At 45.2% G+C, this 16,156-nt stretch overlaps 4 protein-coding genes across 5 annotated transcripts in view; 1 reads left to right on the forward strand and 3 right to left on the reverse strand.

The window, feature by feature from the left end:
* Window positions 1-4: 4 nt before the first annotated feature.
* zgc:163014 (uncharacterized protein LOC100038766 homolog) lies at window positions 5-4,671 on the reverse strand. The gene is made up of 13 exons (XM_053845613.1): window positions 4,557-4,671; window positions 4,328-4,498; window positions 3,314-3,419; window positions 3,114-3,248; window positions 2,908-3,018; window positions 2,674-2,848; window positions 2,122-2,250; window positions 1,870-2,057; window positions 1,612-1,808; window positions 1,066-1,157; window positions 941-995; window positions 781-878; window positions 5-329 (listed from the first exon to the last, which is right to left on the reverse strand). The coding sequence occupies exons 1-13, from the start codon at window positions 4,616-4,618 to the stop codon at window positions 121-123; spliced, it is 1,728 nt and encodes a 575-aa protein (XP_053701588.1). The 5' UTR covers window positions 4,619-4,671; the 3' UTR covers window positions 5-120.
* An 887-nt stretch (window positions 4,672-5,558) lies between these two features.
* Window positions 5,559-8,044, reverse strand: tmed8 (transmembrane p24 trafficking protein 8). Of its 2 annotated transcripts, none has more exons than XM_053844790.1 (6): window positions 7,897-8,044; window positions 7,560-7,674; window positions 7,412-7,493; window positions 7,199-7,259; window positions 6,847-7,140; window positions 5,559-6,781 (listed from the first exon to the last, which is right to left on the reverse strand). In XM_053844790.1, the coding sequence occupies exons 2-6, from the start codon at window positions 7,670-7,672 to the stop codon at window positions 6,555-6,557; spliced, it is 777 nt and encodes a 258-aa protein (XP_053700765.1). In that variant the 5' UTR covers window positions 7,673-7,674; window positions 7,897-8,044; the 3' UTR covers window positions 5,559-6,554. The 2 variants fall into 2 exon arrangements, with proteins under 2 accessions (XP_053700765.1, XP_053700763.1); XM_053844788.1 differs by having other exon boundaries at window positions 6,847-7,143.
* Window positions 7,455-16,156, forward strand: part of slc35f4 (solute carrier family 35 member F4) — a 39,419-nt gene continuing 30,717 nt past the window's right edge. The window contains exon 1 of the mRNA XM_053844783.1: window positions 7,455-7,775. The gene's annotated coding sequence lies outside the window, so the exon portion shown is untranslated. The remainder of the gene's footprint in view (window positions 7,776-16,156) is intronic.
* pgfb (placental growth factor b) lies at window positions 8,706-16,135 on the reverse strand. The gene is made up of 7 exons (XM_053844791.1): window positions 15,861-16,135; window positions 10,406-10,442; window positions 9,585-9,781; window positions 9,440-9,519; window positions 9,301-9,330; window positions 9,180-9,236; window positions 8,706-9,121 (listed from the first exon to the last, which is right to left on the reverse strand). Exons 1-7 carry the CDS (start codon window positions 15,918-15,920, stop codon window positions 9,100-9,102), a joined length of 483 nt encoding a protein of 160 aa, XP_053700766.1. The 5' UTR covers window positions 15,921-16,135; the 3' UTR covers window positions 8,706-9,099.

The following is a 16,156-nucleotide window of genomic DNA, read 5'->3' on the forward strand; positions in this document are numbered from 1 at the left end:
ACGTGTTTTTATTAGATCCATTTAGAATTTCACTCTCAAATCCGGACGCGTGAAACTGCAGCGAGAGCATTTGTTATGCAAACCAGAGCGCGCTGGCTCAGGTGACAGGCCAAGGGGAAATCACGTGCCAGGAGGGATCTGCACCGTGAACCTGATGGTGTCGGAGTAGAAGGACCCACAGCAGTCGGAGCCACCAAACACCAGCAGGGGAATTTGCTCCTCTTTTTGGGTTTCTGGCTCGCTGGCGCTGCTTGTGGCGATCATGCTATGTCCTGCTCGAGGTTTAGCGCTGAACACTGGACTCACAAGTGGACTCCATGTGTTGGTGTCTGAGGAGAGGCAGCAATTGTGTTTTTGAACCTTCCAAGTACAGATTACTCCACAAAACTACAAAAAAATCTTGCCATAAAACAGAATTTTTGGAACTCCTTTCTGCCAGACTCAGACAAAATGGTGCATTTTATTAAAAATTCTGATTAAATATCTGATAGCCAATGAGTCATTTTGAAAAAAAATATTAAAGTGACCTCACAAAATATGACTATAGAAACGCAAACAAAAAAATTAACAAAAAACAAGAATAAAATTAAATAATAATATATACAATAATATATATAATATAAAACTGAAGGCCAAAAAAAAAAACAACCAAAAACACCAAAAATGACTATAAAACCCTTAGAAGAAAAAAAACAATCACCAAGATGTCTGAAGAACAAAAATAGGGGAAAAAAATACAAACCAATTTCAACCATTTGGGTCAAAGGTCAAGGGGCTCACCGGTGTTGAAAACGTGGATGTCACTCAGCGCTCCGACGGCACTGCACCCGCCACTCACCAGAACTCTGTTGTCAGAAACTGCTGACGCGGCATGAAACCTGAAGGAGGTTAGTATCATCCGTCGACTTCACATCGTCAACGCAAATGTGCTGTGACTTACCCACGTGGAAGCGGCGCCATGTTCCCACACTTAACAGCCGTGTACTCCATGAAGCCTTTTGGAAGGAGGAAAGGAATTGTCTGTCAAGTCCTTCTGTGCTACTGGAACTGAAGAGAAATCATCACCCAGGTCCAGGATGTGCAGGTCGTTCAGGTACGTCGCCGTTTTCCGTCCTCCGAATATCAGCAGCTTCTTGGACAGAAGAGTCGCCGAGTGTCTGGGGAGCCAAGAACGGCAGTTGAAATAATGACGACTCAGCACTGGCCCAGTGTCATAATAGTGATTCATACAATAAATAAATACATAAAATAGCTTATCATGTGGAAATTACTTTAAAATAAAAACCACTACACTCAAAATGTATTTTGCTTGTCCAATATAAAAACATTAAAATTCAATATCAATAATGAGGAGAACCACATTATTCATTAAACAAAGGCATTTGGGATTCAAAATTCCAGTAACAATTACTTTAAATCTTTTTTTTCGTTTTGATTTATGAAAATATGTAAAATCTCTATTGTAAAAATGTATACGTCGTCAGAAAGTGTAAAGCTGCATTCAATAAAAATGAAATTAAACATTTAAAAAAGTGGATTAAATCAATTGATGAGATCAAATCAAATGTACAGCAACCATGTGAGGTTTGGTTCTGGAGTGATTGGGCTGACCCAAATCTGGGCGTGGGCTTGTCCCCCTCCACGATGGGCTGGTACCAGAGCTGGTCGTCGGGGCTGAAGATGTAGAGAGAGTTGCTGCAGGACTTGTCGGCAGACGAGGGTCCTGGCCGGACTCCTCCGAACACAAACAGCTCCCTCTTGTAAAAGACGGCCGAGTGATACGCCAACGTGGGGATGTTCCCTTTGGCCTGGGGATCACAGAACCCTGTTTAGAACTCAGAAGAGTTTTACGGTCCTGGTCAAACCCACCGACACCAGCCTCCACCTCCAGGTCAGTGTGTCCAGCACGAACAGCTCGCAGTAGCGCTGACCCTCCCTCAGGCCGCCGTAGACGTACACCGCCTGGGACTCTGGGTCGAAGGTGGCCGAGTGACCTCTGCTGCGCGGTGGCGCCGGTCCAGAGATGGACGAGGTCATCGGGTACCAGAAGTCGTTGTCTGGGGGAAGAGGGTGAGCGGAAGCAGAGGGAAATGTGGACGTCGTCGTCATGGCAACACTGACCCAGTTCCAGCTTCCAAAGGGAGTCTGGGCAGGAGTTCTGGTCCTCGGCCTCGCCCCCCATCAGGATGGCGGTGTTGGGGTCACTGAGACACATGGTGTGGCTCCAGCGCTGCGACGGACAAACTGAAGCTGCCAGAAGACCAGAGTTAGCCAGGCATGGACAACAAAAAATATTGTTTCTAATTTTTATTCTATTCGATCGTTCATCTCCTGATCTCTGGTGTGATTTTTTTTATTTATTAATTTTAAATATACGAACACAAATTAGAAAAATTATATAAGAATGTTGTTGAATAGCTTAGAGGAGAAAAGAAAATACACGTGTAAATATGCAAAAATAAAAAATTTAAACATTTCTCATTTTTATTAGGCGTCTCATCTTAAAATCTAAAGATTATTAATGAATAAAATGTGTATTTTTATAGTTACATTTTGGAGGCAAGTAGAAAAATACAAGGATAAAAAAAAGCACAAAAACAATAAAGAAGAAGGCAGTTTAAAAAAATGGAAAAATAATGATGAACAGGAAAGTCCCGATCCGGTCCGACTCACCTTCTCTGTTCTGGCTCTTGATCTGTGCCGTTATCTCCTCTCGACTGTTCATCCTGGACAGTCGCATCTTCTTCGGCGTGGACGCCTGCTCCGCTTCGCCCAGACTCTCCATGTCCTCGCCGCTCCAGGTCATGTGACCTCTCCTGCCGATGACCGTCCTGCGTGGCGTCTTGTCCTGCTCGCAGACACCACCATCAAACAGGTTGACCAGGCGGACCGGTCCGGTCACCTCACCGTGGGCCACAGCGAGCGCTTGCTGCCCCGGGTCGCCTCGCTGGTGTCCACCGTGTTCACCTGGATCTCTGAGAAGACGCTGTCACCGAGCTGAGACGCACTCAGAGTGTCCTGAGGATGACCCAAAGGGGGTGTTATTTGGGCTCACCAGGACCTCTTGTGGTCCGGTTCTGATGTTACGATCAGGCAAAGCAAGAGTCTCTCACCGCTTCATCTGTGATGCTGTGGTGCAGGGTGCAGGAGAGGTCGGTGACACTCAGCTCTCCTGCTTCTGCTCGAGTCCTCTGGGCCAGCGGGGTGCTGCTCAGCAAGGCGGACCGGTCCTGAGTCGAGCTCGGCGACTGCCAGAGCACTCAGACGGCGTTAGATCGAGGTTGAGACCCCAACGTCTCAGCAGAGCACCCACCTCTCCACACACTGAGAGAACAATCTTGCCATAGACGCCCTTCCTGCTCCTCTGAGCTGCCACAGTCACCACGTCTGCTCTCCAGTCTCCCTCGAAGGTCAAACAGCTGAGAGACGGAGAGCTTCTCAGAACACCAGAGTCATGGGAACGTGATTTCTTGGAAATCCAAATGTTTGAACCACAATTTTTATGAAGTAAATAACAAGCCATCTTGTGGTCAGTCACCCCCCAGAGACTCATAGAAGAGTCAAACTAAGATGCGTGTGTTAATCTACAATGTTCCATTGTATGAGACCAGATGGAGTGAGGTGAACTCTAGCTTAGGAACCTCAGAGCAGAGGTGAGATGAATCTAAATATCGGATTTAAGTCATACAGCCATCAGAAATGTAACATTTGGGGATCAGAAAAGGGATTTAATACCTTAAACACAGAAGTCAAACCAAAAGATTAAATGTTGAATCAAGTAGCAGTAGTATCTTGCTGAAAAATGGTATAGTTGTTGTGTTACAGGAACAATAGTAAATAGAAATAGACATAAAAAGTAATCAAAAATGGACATTAATAATAACTAAATAATCTCAATGCAAAAATCTATGTTAAAGAACAATACAGTTTTCATATGAACAATTGAAAAATAAAGATAATAAATATAAATTATAAAGAGAGAATAAAGAGAGATCAAAATATTGTAAGCAATATATTTTATGGAATGAAGAGTTAACATTTATCAAAAAGGAAAATCCAGATGATTAAAATTTGGTATGCAAGATTAAATTAAGACAGGAAAATACATTTTAATAATTACATTTTTTTTTTCTTGTAACATGCTAATAAATAACATTAAATGATTAATTTAGCTGAAGGCAGAAACATCAGGGTCATAAAATGTTCCCCAATAACAACACCAAATTATTTGCCAAGACAAAATTAGATTAAACGATTCGCTTTAAATCGATTTCTAGAAAAAAAATGAATGGTGTTTAAAGCCCAAAGGCAGCGGAACCAGTCTCACCGCACTTGTGACGTCAGCGTTCCGATCCTCTGCGGCGCCACGTCCGCACCCAGCACCACGTCCACCATGAGGGCGGCCTCCCTCGCCGCCCACTCGCCGAGCCCGAAGATGACCAGCTGTTTGGGCAGCGGCAACGGAACGTGCACGTGGAAGCTCCTGGATCCGGACTTGCTGCAGGAAGTGGGACTTCATGACACCTGCATCACTTCCTGTCCCAGGTGCTTCCTACCTGGCGAACTGTCGCGGCGCGTCGCGCAGAGACCAGAGCACGTAGAAGTTCAACTTCCCCATTGTGCTGCGACCGAGACTTCAACCAGCAACCTTTCTTTCACCGGAAGTAGCTCTGTGATTGACAGGAGGCTGCGCAGCTGCTGCTCAATTAAACACCATGGCAACGGTCGGGGCGCGTCCCATGTGTGTTTAAACCTTTTTTTTTTCTTCCGTAAAAAATCCTTTTTAATTTCACATTTACTCTTTTTCTTTACTTTTATTATCTGTGACATCTCACCTCTTTATTGAACTTTTTTTTAATTCCAATTTATTACACTTCTGTCCTCTCTGCTCTGCTGAACTTGACAATATTTATGTTCAAATCATGATGATTTTTTCCTACTTATTCAACTTTTGGGATGATATTGGACAAAATAATATTATAAAAAATAAATAAATCTCTAAAAGTTAAGATGTATTTGTTTTAACAAAAATCGAAAATACGTTTTTTAAAGTTTATGACTGCAATTTTCTGAGAACTAAAATAGTTATTGAATGTTCCATTTGTCAGCACGACTTGGGAAAATGCTCAGATTTAAGTGGAACGTGAAGAAAAGGCATTCTGAGCACCACACTTGGAACCGTCCAGTTAGGTGAAGCCTCAGCGAACACAACTCATCTCCCAGTGCTCCTCGGTTGCCAGGTAACAAGGTTCAGCTCTGGTCTGGGATTTGAGTCTGGATTTAGCAAATGAGTCCTCAGAGGAAGTCAACAATCCCAGAGCAAAGGGATCCACCAAGGACCTCCAGAAGGGCTTCGACCTCCACAAGGCCACAGTGTAGACCCAAGACTGGAGGATGAAGGAGTCTGAGGGATAGAAAAGGCAAACTGGGATTTGACAAACGAAACCTGCTTCATGGAGCCCTCCCCCAACAACGCTGTGTAATGAACCCACGCGGGACAACCCTGGAAATAAGCGAGATCAGGGAGCTTCAGCAGGAACTCGGAGGCAAAACAGAATCAGATCTTTATTGAGGAACAGGTTCTTCAATGACACACGACGTGCAGAAACACACAAGAGGAAGCCAGGGACGTACACTGGAAACAAGAGCCAAAACTGTGGTTCTTTTTTAGCTTTTAACGCTAAAAATGTACACATAACATAGAGCTGAAAAAAAAATCTGTTTTTCCAATAACTCAATATTTAATTATTTATGGCGGGAAATTACCTGGCAATCCAGTTAAACATCACATACATGTATCAACCCCCCAAACGGAAAATTACACGCAGCTATACTTTCTGTCAATAAGTAAATATAAGAATAAATATGTTGAATAATTGATGCATAATTTTAGATCTATGTTTGAAACAATTTCAAACATGCATATGTTGAAGTGTTAAATTTCAAAACTTAATCTTTTTTGTATGAAAATACAATGTACAGATATGTGTGAATTAGTTTTTTCAAAATAATTTAGGATTTTTTTTTTTTCAGAGGAAATAGATCCATTGAGATCATAAATATTTCTCTATATAACAATTTAATGTGTTGAAATAAAACACTTATTTTTATTAAATGATATTGTTCTTGTTAATTTTATTCTAGAAGAATTGTATCTAAAATATAATTTGGAACACAGACAGCAACAACATTTGAAATGTATTTAATATTTTTTGTATAAATAACGCATCACTAGATATTCTAAAGAGGCATCAAATGTTTGTTTTTTTAATCCAGAGTTGGGAGAACCAGCAGAGTTGATGTATCGTAGCGGGCTCCGCGACCCAGGAACAAATTAAATGCAAATATTGGACCTACATTACATAATGATAAGAGATGGCTTTTATTTGGGTCGTAAAAAGAGAGGCGGGGTGGCGCTAATGCCGGAAGCTTCGGTGGTGAAGCGGCACTTTTTGTTGCAACGACCCGCCAGCTTCATCAAACGCGAGACATTCAGAGCCGTCAGACGTGCAGCAGCGTGATAAAAATATAGTTTCTTCCTGGACCGAGAGAGTTCAGGCGCTGTAGTGGACTCGGTAGTAGAGAGTCTTGTTCCGCCACAGCGAGTAGGAGTTGTCAAACTTCAGCAGATAGGTGCCGTCTCCGGTGAACTCGTGGCTTCCGCCGCACACCGCCATGTGGCTGTCCTGCCGGTACACCGGTAAGATCTCCGCTACACTGCTGCTGCCGCCGCCCCTCGAACTTTTGGACCCTTTTTCCACGTCGCCGTTGCTAACTGGAGCTGTGGGACAGGCAGTGGGATGTGAGTTCTCGGAATTAAGAATGGCAGAGTCGTGGCTTGCGAACCTTCTAGCTCGTCCTCTTCGTCCTCGTCGTCGCTCGACTCGCTGACATGCACCGTGATGGAGCGGCTTGTTACTGGGCTGCAGTCGAAGTAGACCCCGAAGCCGATATCGTAGCCGTCGGTGGCGAACTCCCAGCAGACCTTCTTGGCCTCAGGCACGGTGGGTACGTGCACCGTCATGATGTCGCCGCGGTAGACGGTCACCACCGCGTCCTTCTCCGCGCGCAGCTTCGCCTTCAGCTCCTTCATCGCCGCCGACGTCCACGTGGTCGCCGGCTTCAGCGGCGGCATCTCGGCTGCTGGAGCAAAATCTTTAGGATGGGAGTTCGAGAGCAGACGCAGACTGGGACTCACCTTTCACCTCGGAGGTCGAGAGGCTGCTGGAGGTTCTGGTCTGCTCTGGTTCTTTCTCTGTCTGTTCACAAACACACAAACAACCTCACAATGTTTCTTGTAAACTCTCTTTTTTTAGACACTAACTTCCATGGAACATTTGATTTACCCATTTAAAGTTTCCAGCACTGACTGAAAGTACTACGTACTAGCTAAGTTAAAGTTGACCGTTACCTGACTCGGCTCCTCTCTTGACTCCATTTCCGGTTGACGGTCGACAAGTCGAGAGCCCGTCGATAGATCTGTGCTCTGCAGCCTGTCGACGGCGACGCAGCGTCAGCGCGCAACAAGTGGAGAGCAGGAAAGTCAAGCCACCGCTCACCTGTCCGGAGGCGCCGTGTCGCCCTGGTGGGACGTGACTCCGGGGAAAGAGGAGAAAGAGAGCGACGAGAGCCTCGACTGCAGCAGCTCGGAGGTCGAGTCCAGCTTCTCCATGTCTGCGGACACAAACACAGAGTCAGTCCCGCCCCTCTGGACGTCGGGGAGGGTCGCGAGGCCGCCGGCGGATTCGAGCACCAACTCCAACACACACGAACAGGTGAGTGACGACGAACGAACCAGGTGCGTGCGCCTCCATCCTCGCGTTAGCCGTTAGCCTCGAGCTCGCGTTAGCTTCCTAGCAAGTGAGGAAAAGAGGCCGGAAAGCGGACGGTTCTCACCACAGTGTCGCTGCCGGAGTGGTCGGCGTGTTTTCGGGTGGAGGAGAAGTTAGACGAGCAGGAAACTCACTTCCATTTTTCCGCAATCATGTGATGGACGTCCCACTGCTGCTGCTGCCGCCGCCGCTGCTGGGTCAATTGTGAACGATCCGACTCTTTCAGCCTGTTCCTGTCTGACGAACGACTCCTCAAAGAACCGCGTTCGTCCGAGTCAGTTTCGTGATTTTAAATTGCGATTACATCGCCCTTCTGTTTTGTTGCGTCAGCTGTTTGGTTGTGCCCTTAAATAGTTGTGTTTTTTTAACCCTTCGTTTCACAAAAAAACGTATTTAAAACAATAACCAATGCAGTTCTGAGGGACCCGTGTGGTGATTTCTTCACCTGGTTCAACGAACGGGACACCTAGCTCTTATTTGAACGCAGAAAATGAGTCTAAAATTGAGTTAATTCTGTTGCAGTTTAGTGCAATGATCCGAGAAACAAGTGGATTTTTATGAACAACATTCAAAGTTTATCTTGTTTGTGATAGTGGGTTTGCTGTATGGATTACGTTCTGTTGAAATGCAATTTGATAAACATTTGAATCGATTTCATCGCTGAAACACAACTGATCCCGATGAATCTATTCGTTTGAGGACGTTTCATTGCCACCCTTCCTGTTTTTCTACTGGACGAGCAGCGGTGGGGAGCGGTCTGCCTCCCCCTGCTGGCCATGATATGAAATGACATCCAGACCGGTCGCTTTTTTAAATCTCATTTTCACACGCTTTGTCTGTTGTATTTCATTTATTTTTACAAAATTACTCGTACAAACAGAATCTCCAGTGATAAATATAGTCATAGAACAATCATACAAACTCACTTGTCTGTCTTTAGTCACATGACAAGGCACGTGTGGAATTGAATTCGTATTAAAACAATTTACCAAGAATGATGCATGTGCAGGACAAAGTAGCCGCCACTAGAGGGGGACGTGTCATTGTTGACCGCGATTTCTGAGCCGTTTGGTCCAAATGTCAATAAATAGAAAAGTCCATCTTAAATATCATAAACAGTAAGAACAGCTCTTCATTGCACAGGGATCCCAGGGTCGCCCCGCGGTGTCAGGTCAACCGGCCGCTCCACCGGTCTGACATCTCCAACGCTCCTCGAGGGGCACCAGAGTCTGGGCTGGAAATAAATAGCAGAGGGGTTCCGCACCAGCTACCTCCTCGGGGCCTGACATCTGTTGGAGACCAGGATTAGAACCGCTCAACCTTCCGTACATTAGTCTTCATAGTCACCTGTCACACTCTTTCACTTTCTGTTTCCTCTTCTTCCCTCGACCTTTCTGTCGCTTCCTGCAGTGGGAACAATGGGGTCAAACCGGAGCTCACGTTGTTGGTCAATAGCTAAACGTCTCACCTCTCCACCTTCACGATGGGCTTCTTGACTCTGTCAAAGAGGGAGAGGACAAACGGTCATTTGAGTTCAAGTGACACATACAAGCTACAGGGCAACTATCAAAACTGAGTAGTGCTTTATTGGTGGCCATCTTTCTTACCTACATTCACATGTCTGGTGCTCCACAAACGTCATCTCCACGTACTCCTGGCCCGGACTGGCTGGGTGGATCTTTAAGAGCTGAGAATGAGAAGAAGGTGGCTCAGCAACTGTTAGTGTACCGGCGGGCTGGGTTGAGGTCCGACCTGCATGGTGACGTTGCTGGTCAGCGTCGGGTGGCACTCCAGGTTCTCGTCGCCGCAGCAGCCGGCGCACCGGACCAGCGGCACGCAAGAGGGGCTGTAGATGTGCTCCACCTCGCCAGGGTACTCCTGCACCACCTCCACCAGCTTCTCGATGGTTCTGCAGAAGCTCCGACCCCAGACCTCCTGGAACATCAGCACTGCAGGAGGGTAGAGTAGACGGTCTCACTGCCACTGAGGTGCGTTACAGGCAACTCACAAGGTTCTCTCAGCAAACATTCTGCACTTCTGCGTCTTGAAAGTTTTGTTGGACTTTGCTGAGCTTTTAATCTGACACACACTCGGATGTCATCTGCGAATCGCCCGCGGAGCGGCAGCTTCTGCTGCACAGTGAAACTTGATCCCAGTCGCGATGTGCCGACGAGCTTCCTGTTTTCCTTTGCGTACAAGTGTTTATGTGAGGATCATCGGGGCTTCCTGCGGGAGTTAATGTGTGAAACCGTTGGGGGCTTTCAGGAGGGACAGGGGGTAGAATGGGGGACGCCCTCGAACAAACTTTAGAAAAGGGAAACAAACATCAATACACACGGACTCGAGCTGAACTGCTCCTGCGGGAGTTCCAGGGCGACTCGGGTCAGGGGCGGAGCTTGCGCAAGACAAGAAATGTAGGACTTAGGATTGGTTTTGTTCCAGAGAGAAATCTCTCTCGTCTCTCTGTCCGGGGCCAAACTTGGCGGAGGAAAGTGAACCAGGAGATCCCTACCACTGTCCGCAGAGCCGGACGCAAAACCCCCCATTATTTCCTAAGAGAGTTGAGAGCTTACCTGGGGTTGAGCTGTTGTTGTGGGTGACGGAGCGACTCTGTGGAGGGAGGAAACACGAGTTAATGAAGTTATGTCACTGTGGAGATGTTTAAGACGAGAATGCGAAGACAGTTTCTCAAAGTGTTCTTCTCTTTGTGCTCCAAATGATTCCATTAGATGTACTTTAGATGAAGAGTGGAAATGGAGGTGAAAGAAGAGTAGGACCTGAAGAGGAAAGGTGCAGCTAGGGAGGGTGATCAAGATGGGTTCCAGTGGACGGCCTGAGTTGGCAACCCATGACGGGATACGCTGAAAGGCCTTCTGTTCACTGTGAGGATTAAGTCGGATAGTGAAGGGGCAGTTTCACGATTTGTTCCAAGGATAGAAATTCCCTCATCAGGAAGGTCAGTTTGAAGACTTGTCAGCGAGAACCAAACATCAGTCCTCACACACCTTCTTGCCTTGAGTGGTCCCATGGTCCTCTGGGTTCCGGGGACCGTTTGGGTTATGAACCTGCTTCCTGTTGTTTACTTTCCCATCCATGATCTCTGTTCTCTTCCATTCGTAAACATCAAGCGCATTTTTCCGTTCGACTGTCAAAACACCAAACCGTCGGCTCGTCTCCATCGCAGGAAGAGCAGTCGCCATTCTATCGGGTTTCGTAACCTGAACCAGAATCCGCGATTGTGCAGTTCGTTGGACAATGCCAGTTTTTACTCATACGATAAAGGCAACTTCCACATTCGGGTAAGAACTTAGAACATCGGCTCCAGAGTTAGTCCACTATTCAGGTTCAGACAGTGAAAGGCCAAACCTTCCATCTAGATGCATCGAACACTTGAATGTTCCCGCAGTGGGACTCTCGAATTTACGACCGTTTGACACGTTCATTCGCCAAAATCCATGACATAACACCAGATACGCCGTTTGTTTCCCTGATGACACTGAAGTGGATCTTCTCGGCGGCATGTGTGCGCTGCTAACATGCTTCCGCCACTTCCTGTTATGGAGTTTCTCCTGTCAGCAGCTGTGGTGATGAGGATGCTGCTCTTCACAAGTTCCCGGTCCAGATGTTCACCAGATTCAGAGTCAGCACACGTGTCCGTCTGTTTCGACAAACTCTGAGAAGGTGTCGAGTCGTCAGTTATCGACTGAACAGCTCTGATTATTCCACTCGTGTTTTACTCTTTTAATAAGAGTGTTTCAGCTTTTGTTTTTTCATGGGGCGTTTCACCCCCTCACGCCACGTGTTGGGAGAGATTCTTACCCTGAATTACAGCGAATGAGAATGCAAAATGAATCCATAAAGATGCGTAAAGGTTTTAATTTTTACATTTTATTGTTGATCTATTCACTGACACATCATTGTCACTTATAACTTTCACTACTTGCCTGATTTTTAGCATCATAATTTAGCCTTTTTGTTCAGCCCTGACTGACTTCCATTCAAATAGTCTTTTTATATATTAAAACTGACTCTCAACATTGTTATTGTGACTTGAGTGTAATAGTTTTAAACATAGACTTGAAACCTATAATTAAAATATTTTTGTTTGAGTACATCAATATCTTCATTTTGACTCCTCTTTTTCTTCAGTTAATCATGCAGTTTCCAAAATAAAATATAGGATTAATAAGTCACATTGATGCATTCTTGAGATTAAAAAAAGTTTTTAAGTCTCAAACAAAACACAAAATGATTGTCTACTGCAAAAAATCTGAGCAGATTTAAAGTAAAAAAAGAATGATTCATTATATATAATTTCAGTGGAGGAAAGTCAATTTTAAGAATTCAGGGACTAAAAGTGTCAACAACAGCTTGAGTTCATCAATTCTTCCAGCATATTATTCTAAAAAAAACTATTTAAGGTCTTGTGAGAGCAAGCGTGAAGGTTCTAGTTGTAGCCACGCTGCCTGGTACCGGTCTGACTCTGGACCACACAGCACCGCGGCACTGAAGCAGAACACAAACAGCGCCACAGTGAGCCTGTAGAGAACCAGAGCTGTGGGACCCAGTGCCTCGCTGGCATGACGCTGAGCAGCAGCAGCTCGTCGGCTCTACTGAAGCAGGTTCTGTTTTGTATACAACAAGAGCAGCGTAGTCACATCTCTGACGTTGCCCAGCTGGATCTCTGAGGTGGTCGAGTCAGAACCCCCCAACACAGATCCAGCAGGCGGAGACGAGACTCTGCAGGTGATACAGTGGACCGGGACAGTACCGGCGCTGACCCGACTAGCTGGGACGCGTCACAACACCACCCAGCAACATGTGTAGTGTCATGTCTAAGCACATCTTAAACTGTTGAGTGTCTCAGAAACAAAAAAGGGCCGCATGACAAGGGAAAGTCTCTTTGTAGTGTTTCTACATCCACACAATCGCTCACGCTGCCATCGGGCTGATGGCGCTAATTGTGCTCTCTATTACACTAAACACTGCTCTCGCTGTGTAAACTGGAGCAAACTACGTCCAGATGTCAGATTAAAGTGCTCGCTTGACGCTAGCCTGCAGCGCAGCCGCCACTCTCCGACTCAGGAAACACAATTCCATATTTCCTGGAGGTGATTTTTCCTCCCAGCGGACGGGGCAACGCAGTCAAAGAAGCGAGCAGCTGGTTCACAAAAGACGTCCTTGAGTCACGACTTGTAAGCACAAATGGCGACACGGCTTCAGTCAGCTGGCCGGTAAAAGCATAACCACAGATGAATGCATCACAGAAAGCCTGACTCAGGACAAGTTCATGATCTTTACCTGAGGAATAAGAAAGACACTTAAGTCAAACAAATAAAAATAAACTGTAGGATGCTAGAAAACATATAATAATGCAACTTATGGAGCAGGAAAGAAACAACTCAGTGATACTTATTGGTTTCACTTCAACTCCGGATTCAAACAGACAAAATAATTCCATAATCTCATTCCTCAGAAGATTATAATACCATAGCAGAACTTTCTATCTTTCCAGTTCAGAACCAACTTGTGTATTTGTCTCAGGGCCGTGAGGTCCGTCGCTCCAAACCAGAATCCGCTTGTAGGTGTGCTGAGTCGTGATTTGAAGTTTCCTAGTCCCGACATGAGTTATGATTTTTTTTTTCTTTGAGGCAGTCGATCGCAGTGGTACGTACAAGTGGACGACCCCATTTCTGCTGGAGGCCAGCGTACAGTTCCACCTTTATACTGTTGCCAGGGTGATTAATTCCCCGACAGCTGTGCAGCTTCCTGACCATCAGGACTTCAAAGGTTGCAGGTTGAACTCCAGGTGGTGTCAACGATAAGCTTTGTAGCATTGCTGAGTGAATATCCAGGAAGCATATTTGGTTTCTTTTTAATAACTATTTTTTATTTTTGCTCATTTGATGATGGACCACGATGGTTTTTTAGAGACTCACTATTGCAGTGTCAGCACTTTTATATAAGTCTCAGACCCACCGGTCTCAAGAGTCAAATGGATGTTGTCGCATTAAAATTCAAGCATAAGTGGAAGCGCCAACAACAGTGTTGAGGAAGGCTTCTTACTTCAGTGTCCGTCAGCTGCGGTGACTAAGAGCTGAGCAGGAGGCTGGGATGGTTCCAGCAGGGAGACCCAGCTGCTTCCACTCAAGCTCACATCGGCTCGAGGGGAATCTGGACGCATTAATAGCTGTAACATGTGTGGACAAATGCAGACTGATATAACCTCCACTCTCATCGTTTCCCGGGTTTCTGTGGTCCGCAGTGACAGCAGTTCACTGAATCATTCGCTGGTGTTGTAACTTGGTATCAATAATCATCTGTCGGAACCAATTGTAAAACACTACTATAACTATGAATTCCAAAAACAAACTTCTCTCTGAAGAAAATCTTACAAAATATAGTAAGAAAATGGAAAAAACTGAGTCACAAAAAATGACTCAATAAAAGCACATTAAGTACAAAAACAAAAATGTCGATTGTTGTTCAAAAAAACATCGGAAATATTGATTGACTCTGGAAAGAAATCACCCATTATGCAAACTTATCACAATAAATGATTATTGCTGAATAATCCTGATAGATCAATGGCATCGCCACTAGTTAGCATTAGGTTAGGTTCTGTCACTTCCTGTTTCTGTGGAAGATCCTCCAGTGTTAGCTGTTCCCATGGTTTCACATTAACCTTAAACCTGACTGTACCAATGTGTATTTTTATAACTATAGTCTTCATGGCACTTGTGGGTCGGTTGAACACCACTGTTTTAAACTACTTCCTGTCCAGCTTAGACCATCAATAGGGAACTGTTATTCTGTCTTGTAGATGGCATCACCACGAGATGTCAATGAAAACATTTTATTGTCTGAGACTCATAAGTCTGTGCGACTCATGGGTTAATCCATCAGAGCCTAGCAAACAATGGATTAACCCATGAGTCACACAGACTTATGAGTCTCAGACAATGAAAATATTTCGTTGTCTGTGACTCGATCTGTGTCACTCATCTGAGTCTAACAAACAACGGCGAGACCCTCAGGAGCCCTTTGATCACCTCAGATAAATCAGGCTGGAGACCTTGCAGCCTTTTTCCAAATGACCGAGCCCCTCAACTCATCCGTCAGGGAGACACCAGCCACCTGCCGAAGACCGTCTGAATGAAACGCTGATGTCCGTGTTAGAACCCAATAATCGAGGTTTTGACTTTGACATCTGAATAACTTGACCTTAACGTCAGTGCCCGTCAGGATTACATCCTATCTCAGATGGAAGAGTCGGGTTGTTTAACCTGCCCCGAGCTGGAGAGTCCTGGATTTTGTCACCGGGTGTTTTGACTAAGCAGGTCATGAGCTGATTATGGGGATTAGCTGAGTGTCTCTCACTCACTCTCAACCCACAAACAGCTGCAAAGAATCTAGTGGGACCCGAGTATTGACCGTGGAACTGACTTTTTGGGTCATCCTGTCGTGAGCCAGCCACCTGAACACAAAATGAAAAGTCCCTCCTAAATGAAGCTGACAAGGGCGAGGCAGATACATTGTCATCCTTTATTCATTGGTGTGTTTAATCCTCACATTTAATACAGATTAACAATGAAGTTTGGCGAAGGATAACAACAAGAATTGTGAATCCTTCTCTGAATGTGATTTATTATCAGGGTTCAAACTGAAATTAGAGTTACAATATTTCTCCTTAAGATGAGTAATATTGAAACAATGCTGTAAGTCTTCATTAGAAATATGAACAGGCACGATCCACCCAACTTCTAACTTCTCTACAAAGTAAGATTATAACATGCTATTTAGCACACTAAAGTCAGTGGCTAATTTAGCTTGGTGAGCCAGATTAGCTCAGTAACTTTCATGCGTGTAACCCAGAGATGTTCCCCAGTTTACTGGAATATTCTCACAAATCAGTTCCTGTTAGCAAGAGTTTGGTCCCCTGACACTTATGAATCTCTCTCTCAACTGCTGTTATACTTCTACTCTTAAAGGGTACGTGAGTTTAAACGAAAAATACACGTAACTTACCTGAGCAGGTGAGAGCTGATGCAGCGCCACAACAATCTCAAACAAGAAGACAAACTTCATGATGAGTCGAGTTGGTTCCAAAAACACACACCGCAATCCAACGACTGGAGTCCCAAAAATGAACTGGTGCAGACACGTTCTCCTCGAGAGAGTCCAAAGAAACTTGGAGAGATTTCTGTCTTTTTTTTTTTTTAAGTCTCTTTAGAAGTTCCAAAATAAAAGCCTGTAGTGGTCCGGCTGCGGTGGTCAGCTCTGAGCTGCTCTGTCTGCACACACACACACTTGTTTCTAATTGC

Source organism: Synchiropus splendidus, chromosome 16, assembly GCF_027744825.2.
Source record: "Synchiropus splendidus isolate RoL2022-P1 chromosome 16, RoL_Sspl_1.0, whole genome shotgun sequence".
Taxonomy (NCBI): Eukaryota; Metazoa; Chordata; class Actinopteri; order Syngnathiformes; family Callionymidae; genus Synchiropus; species Synchiropus splendidus.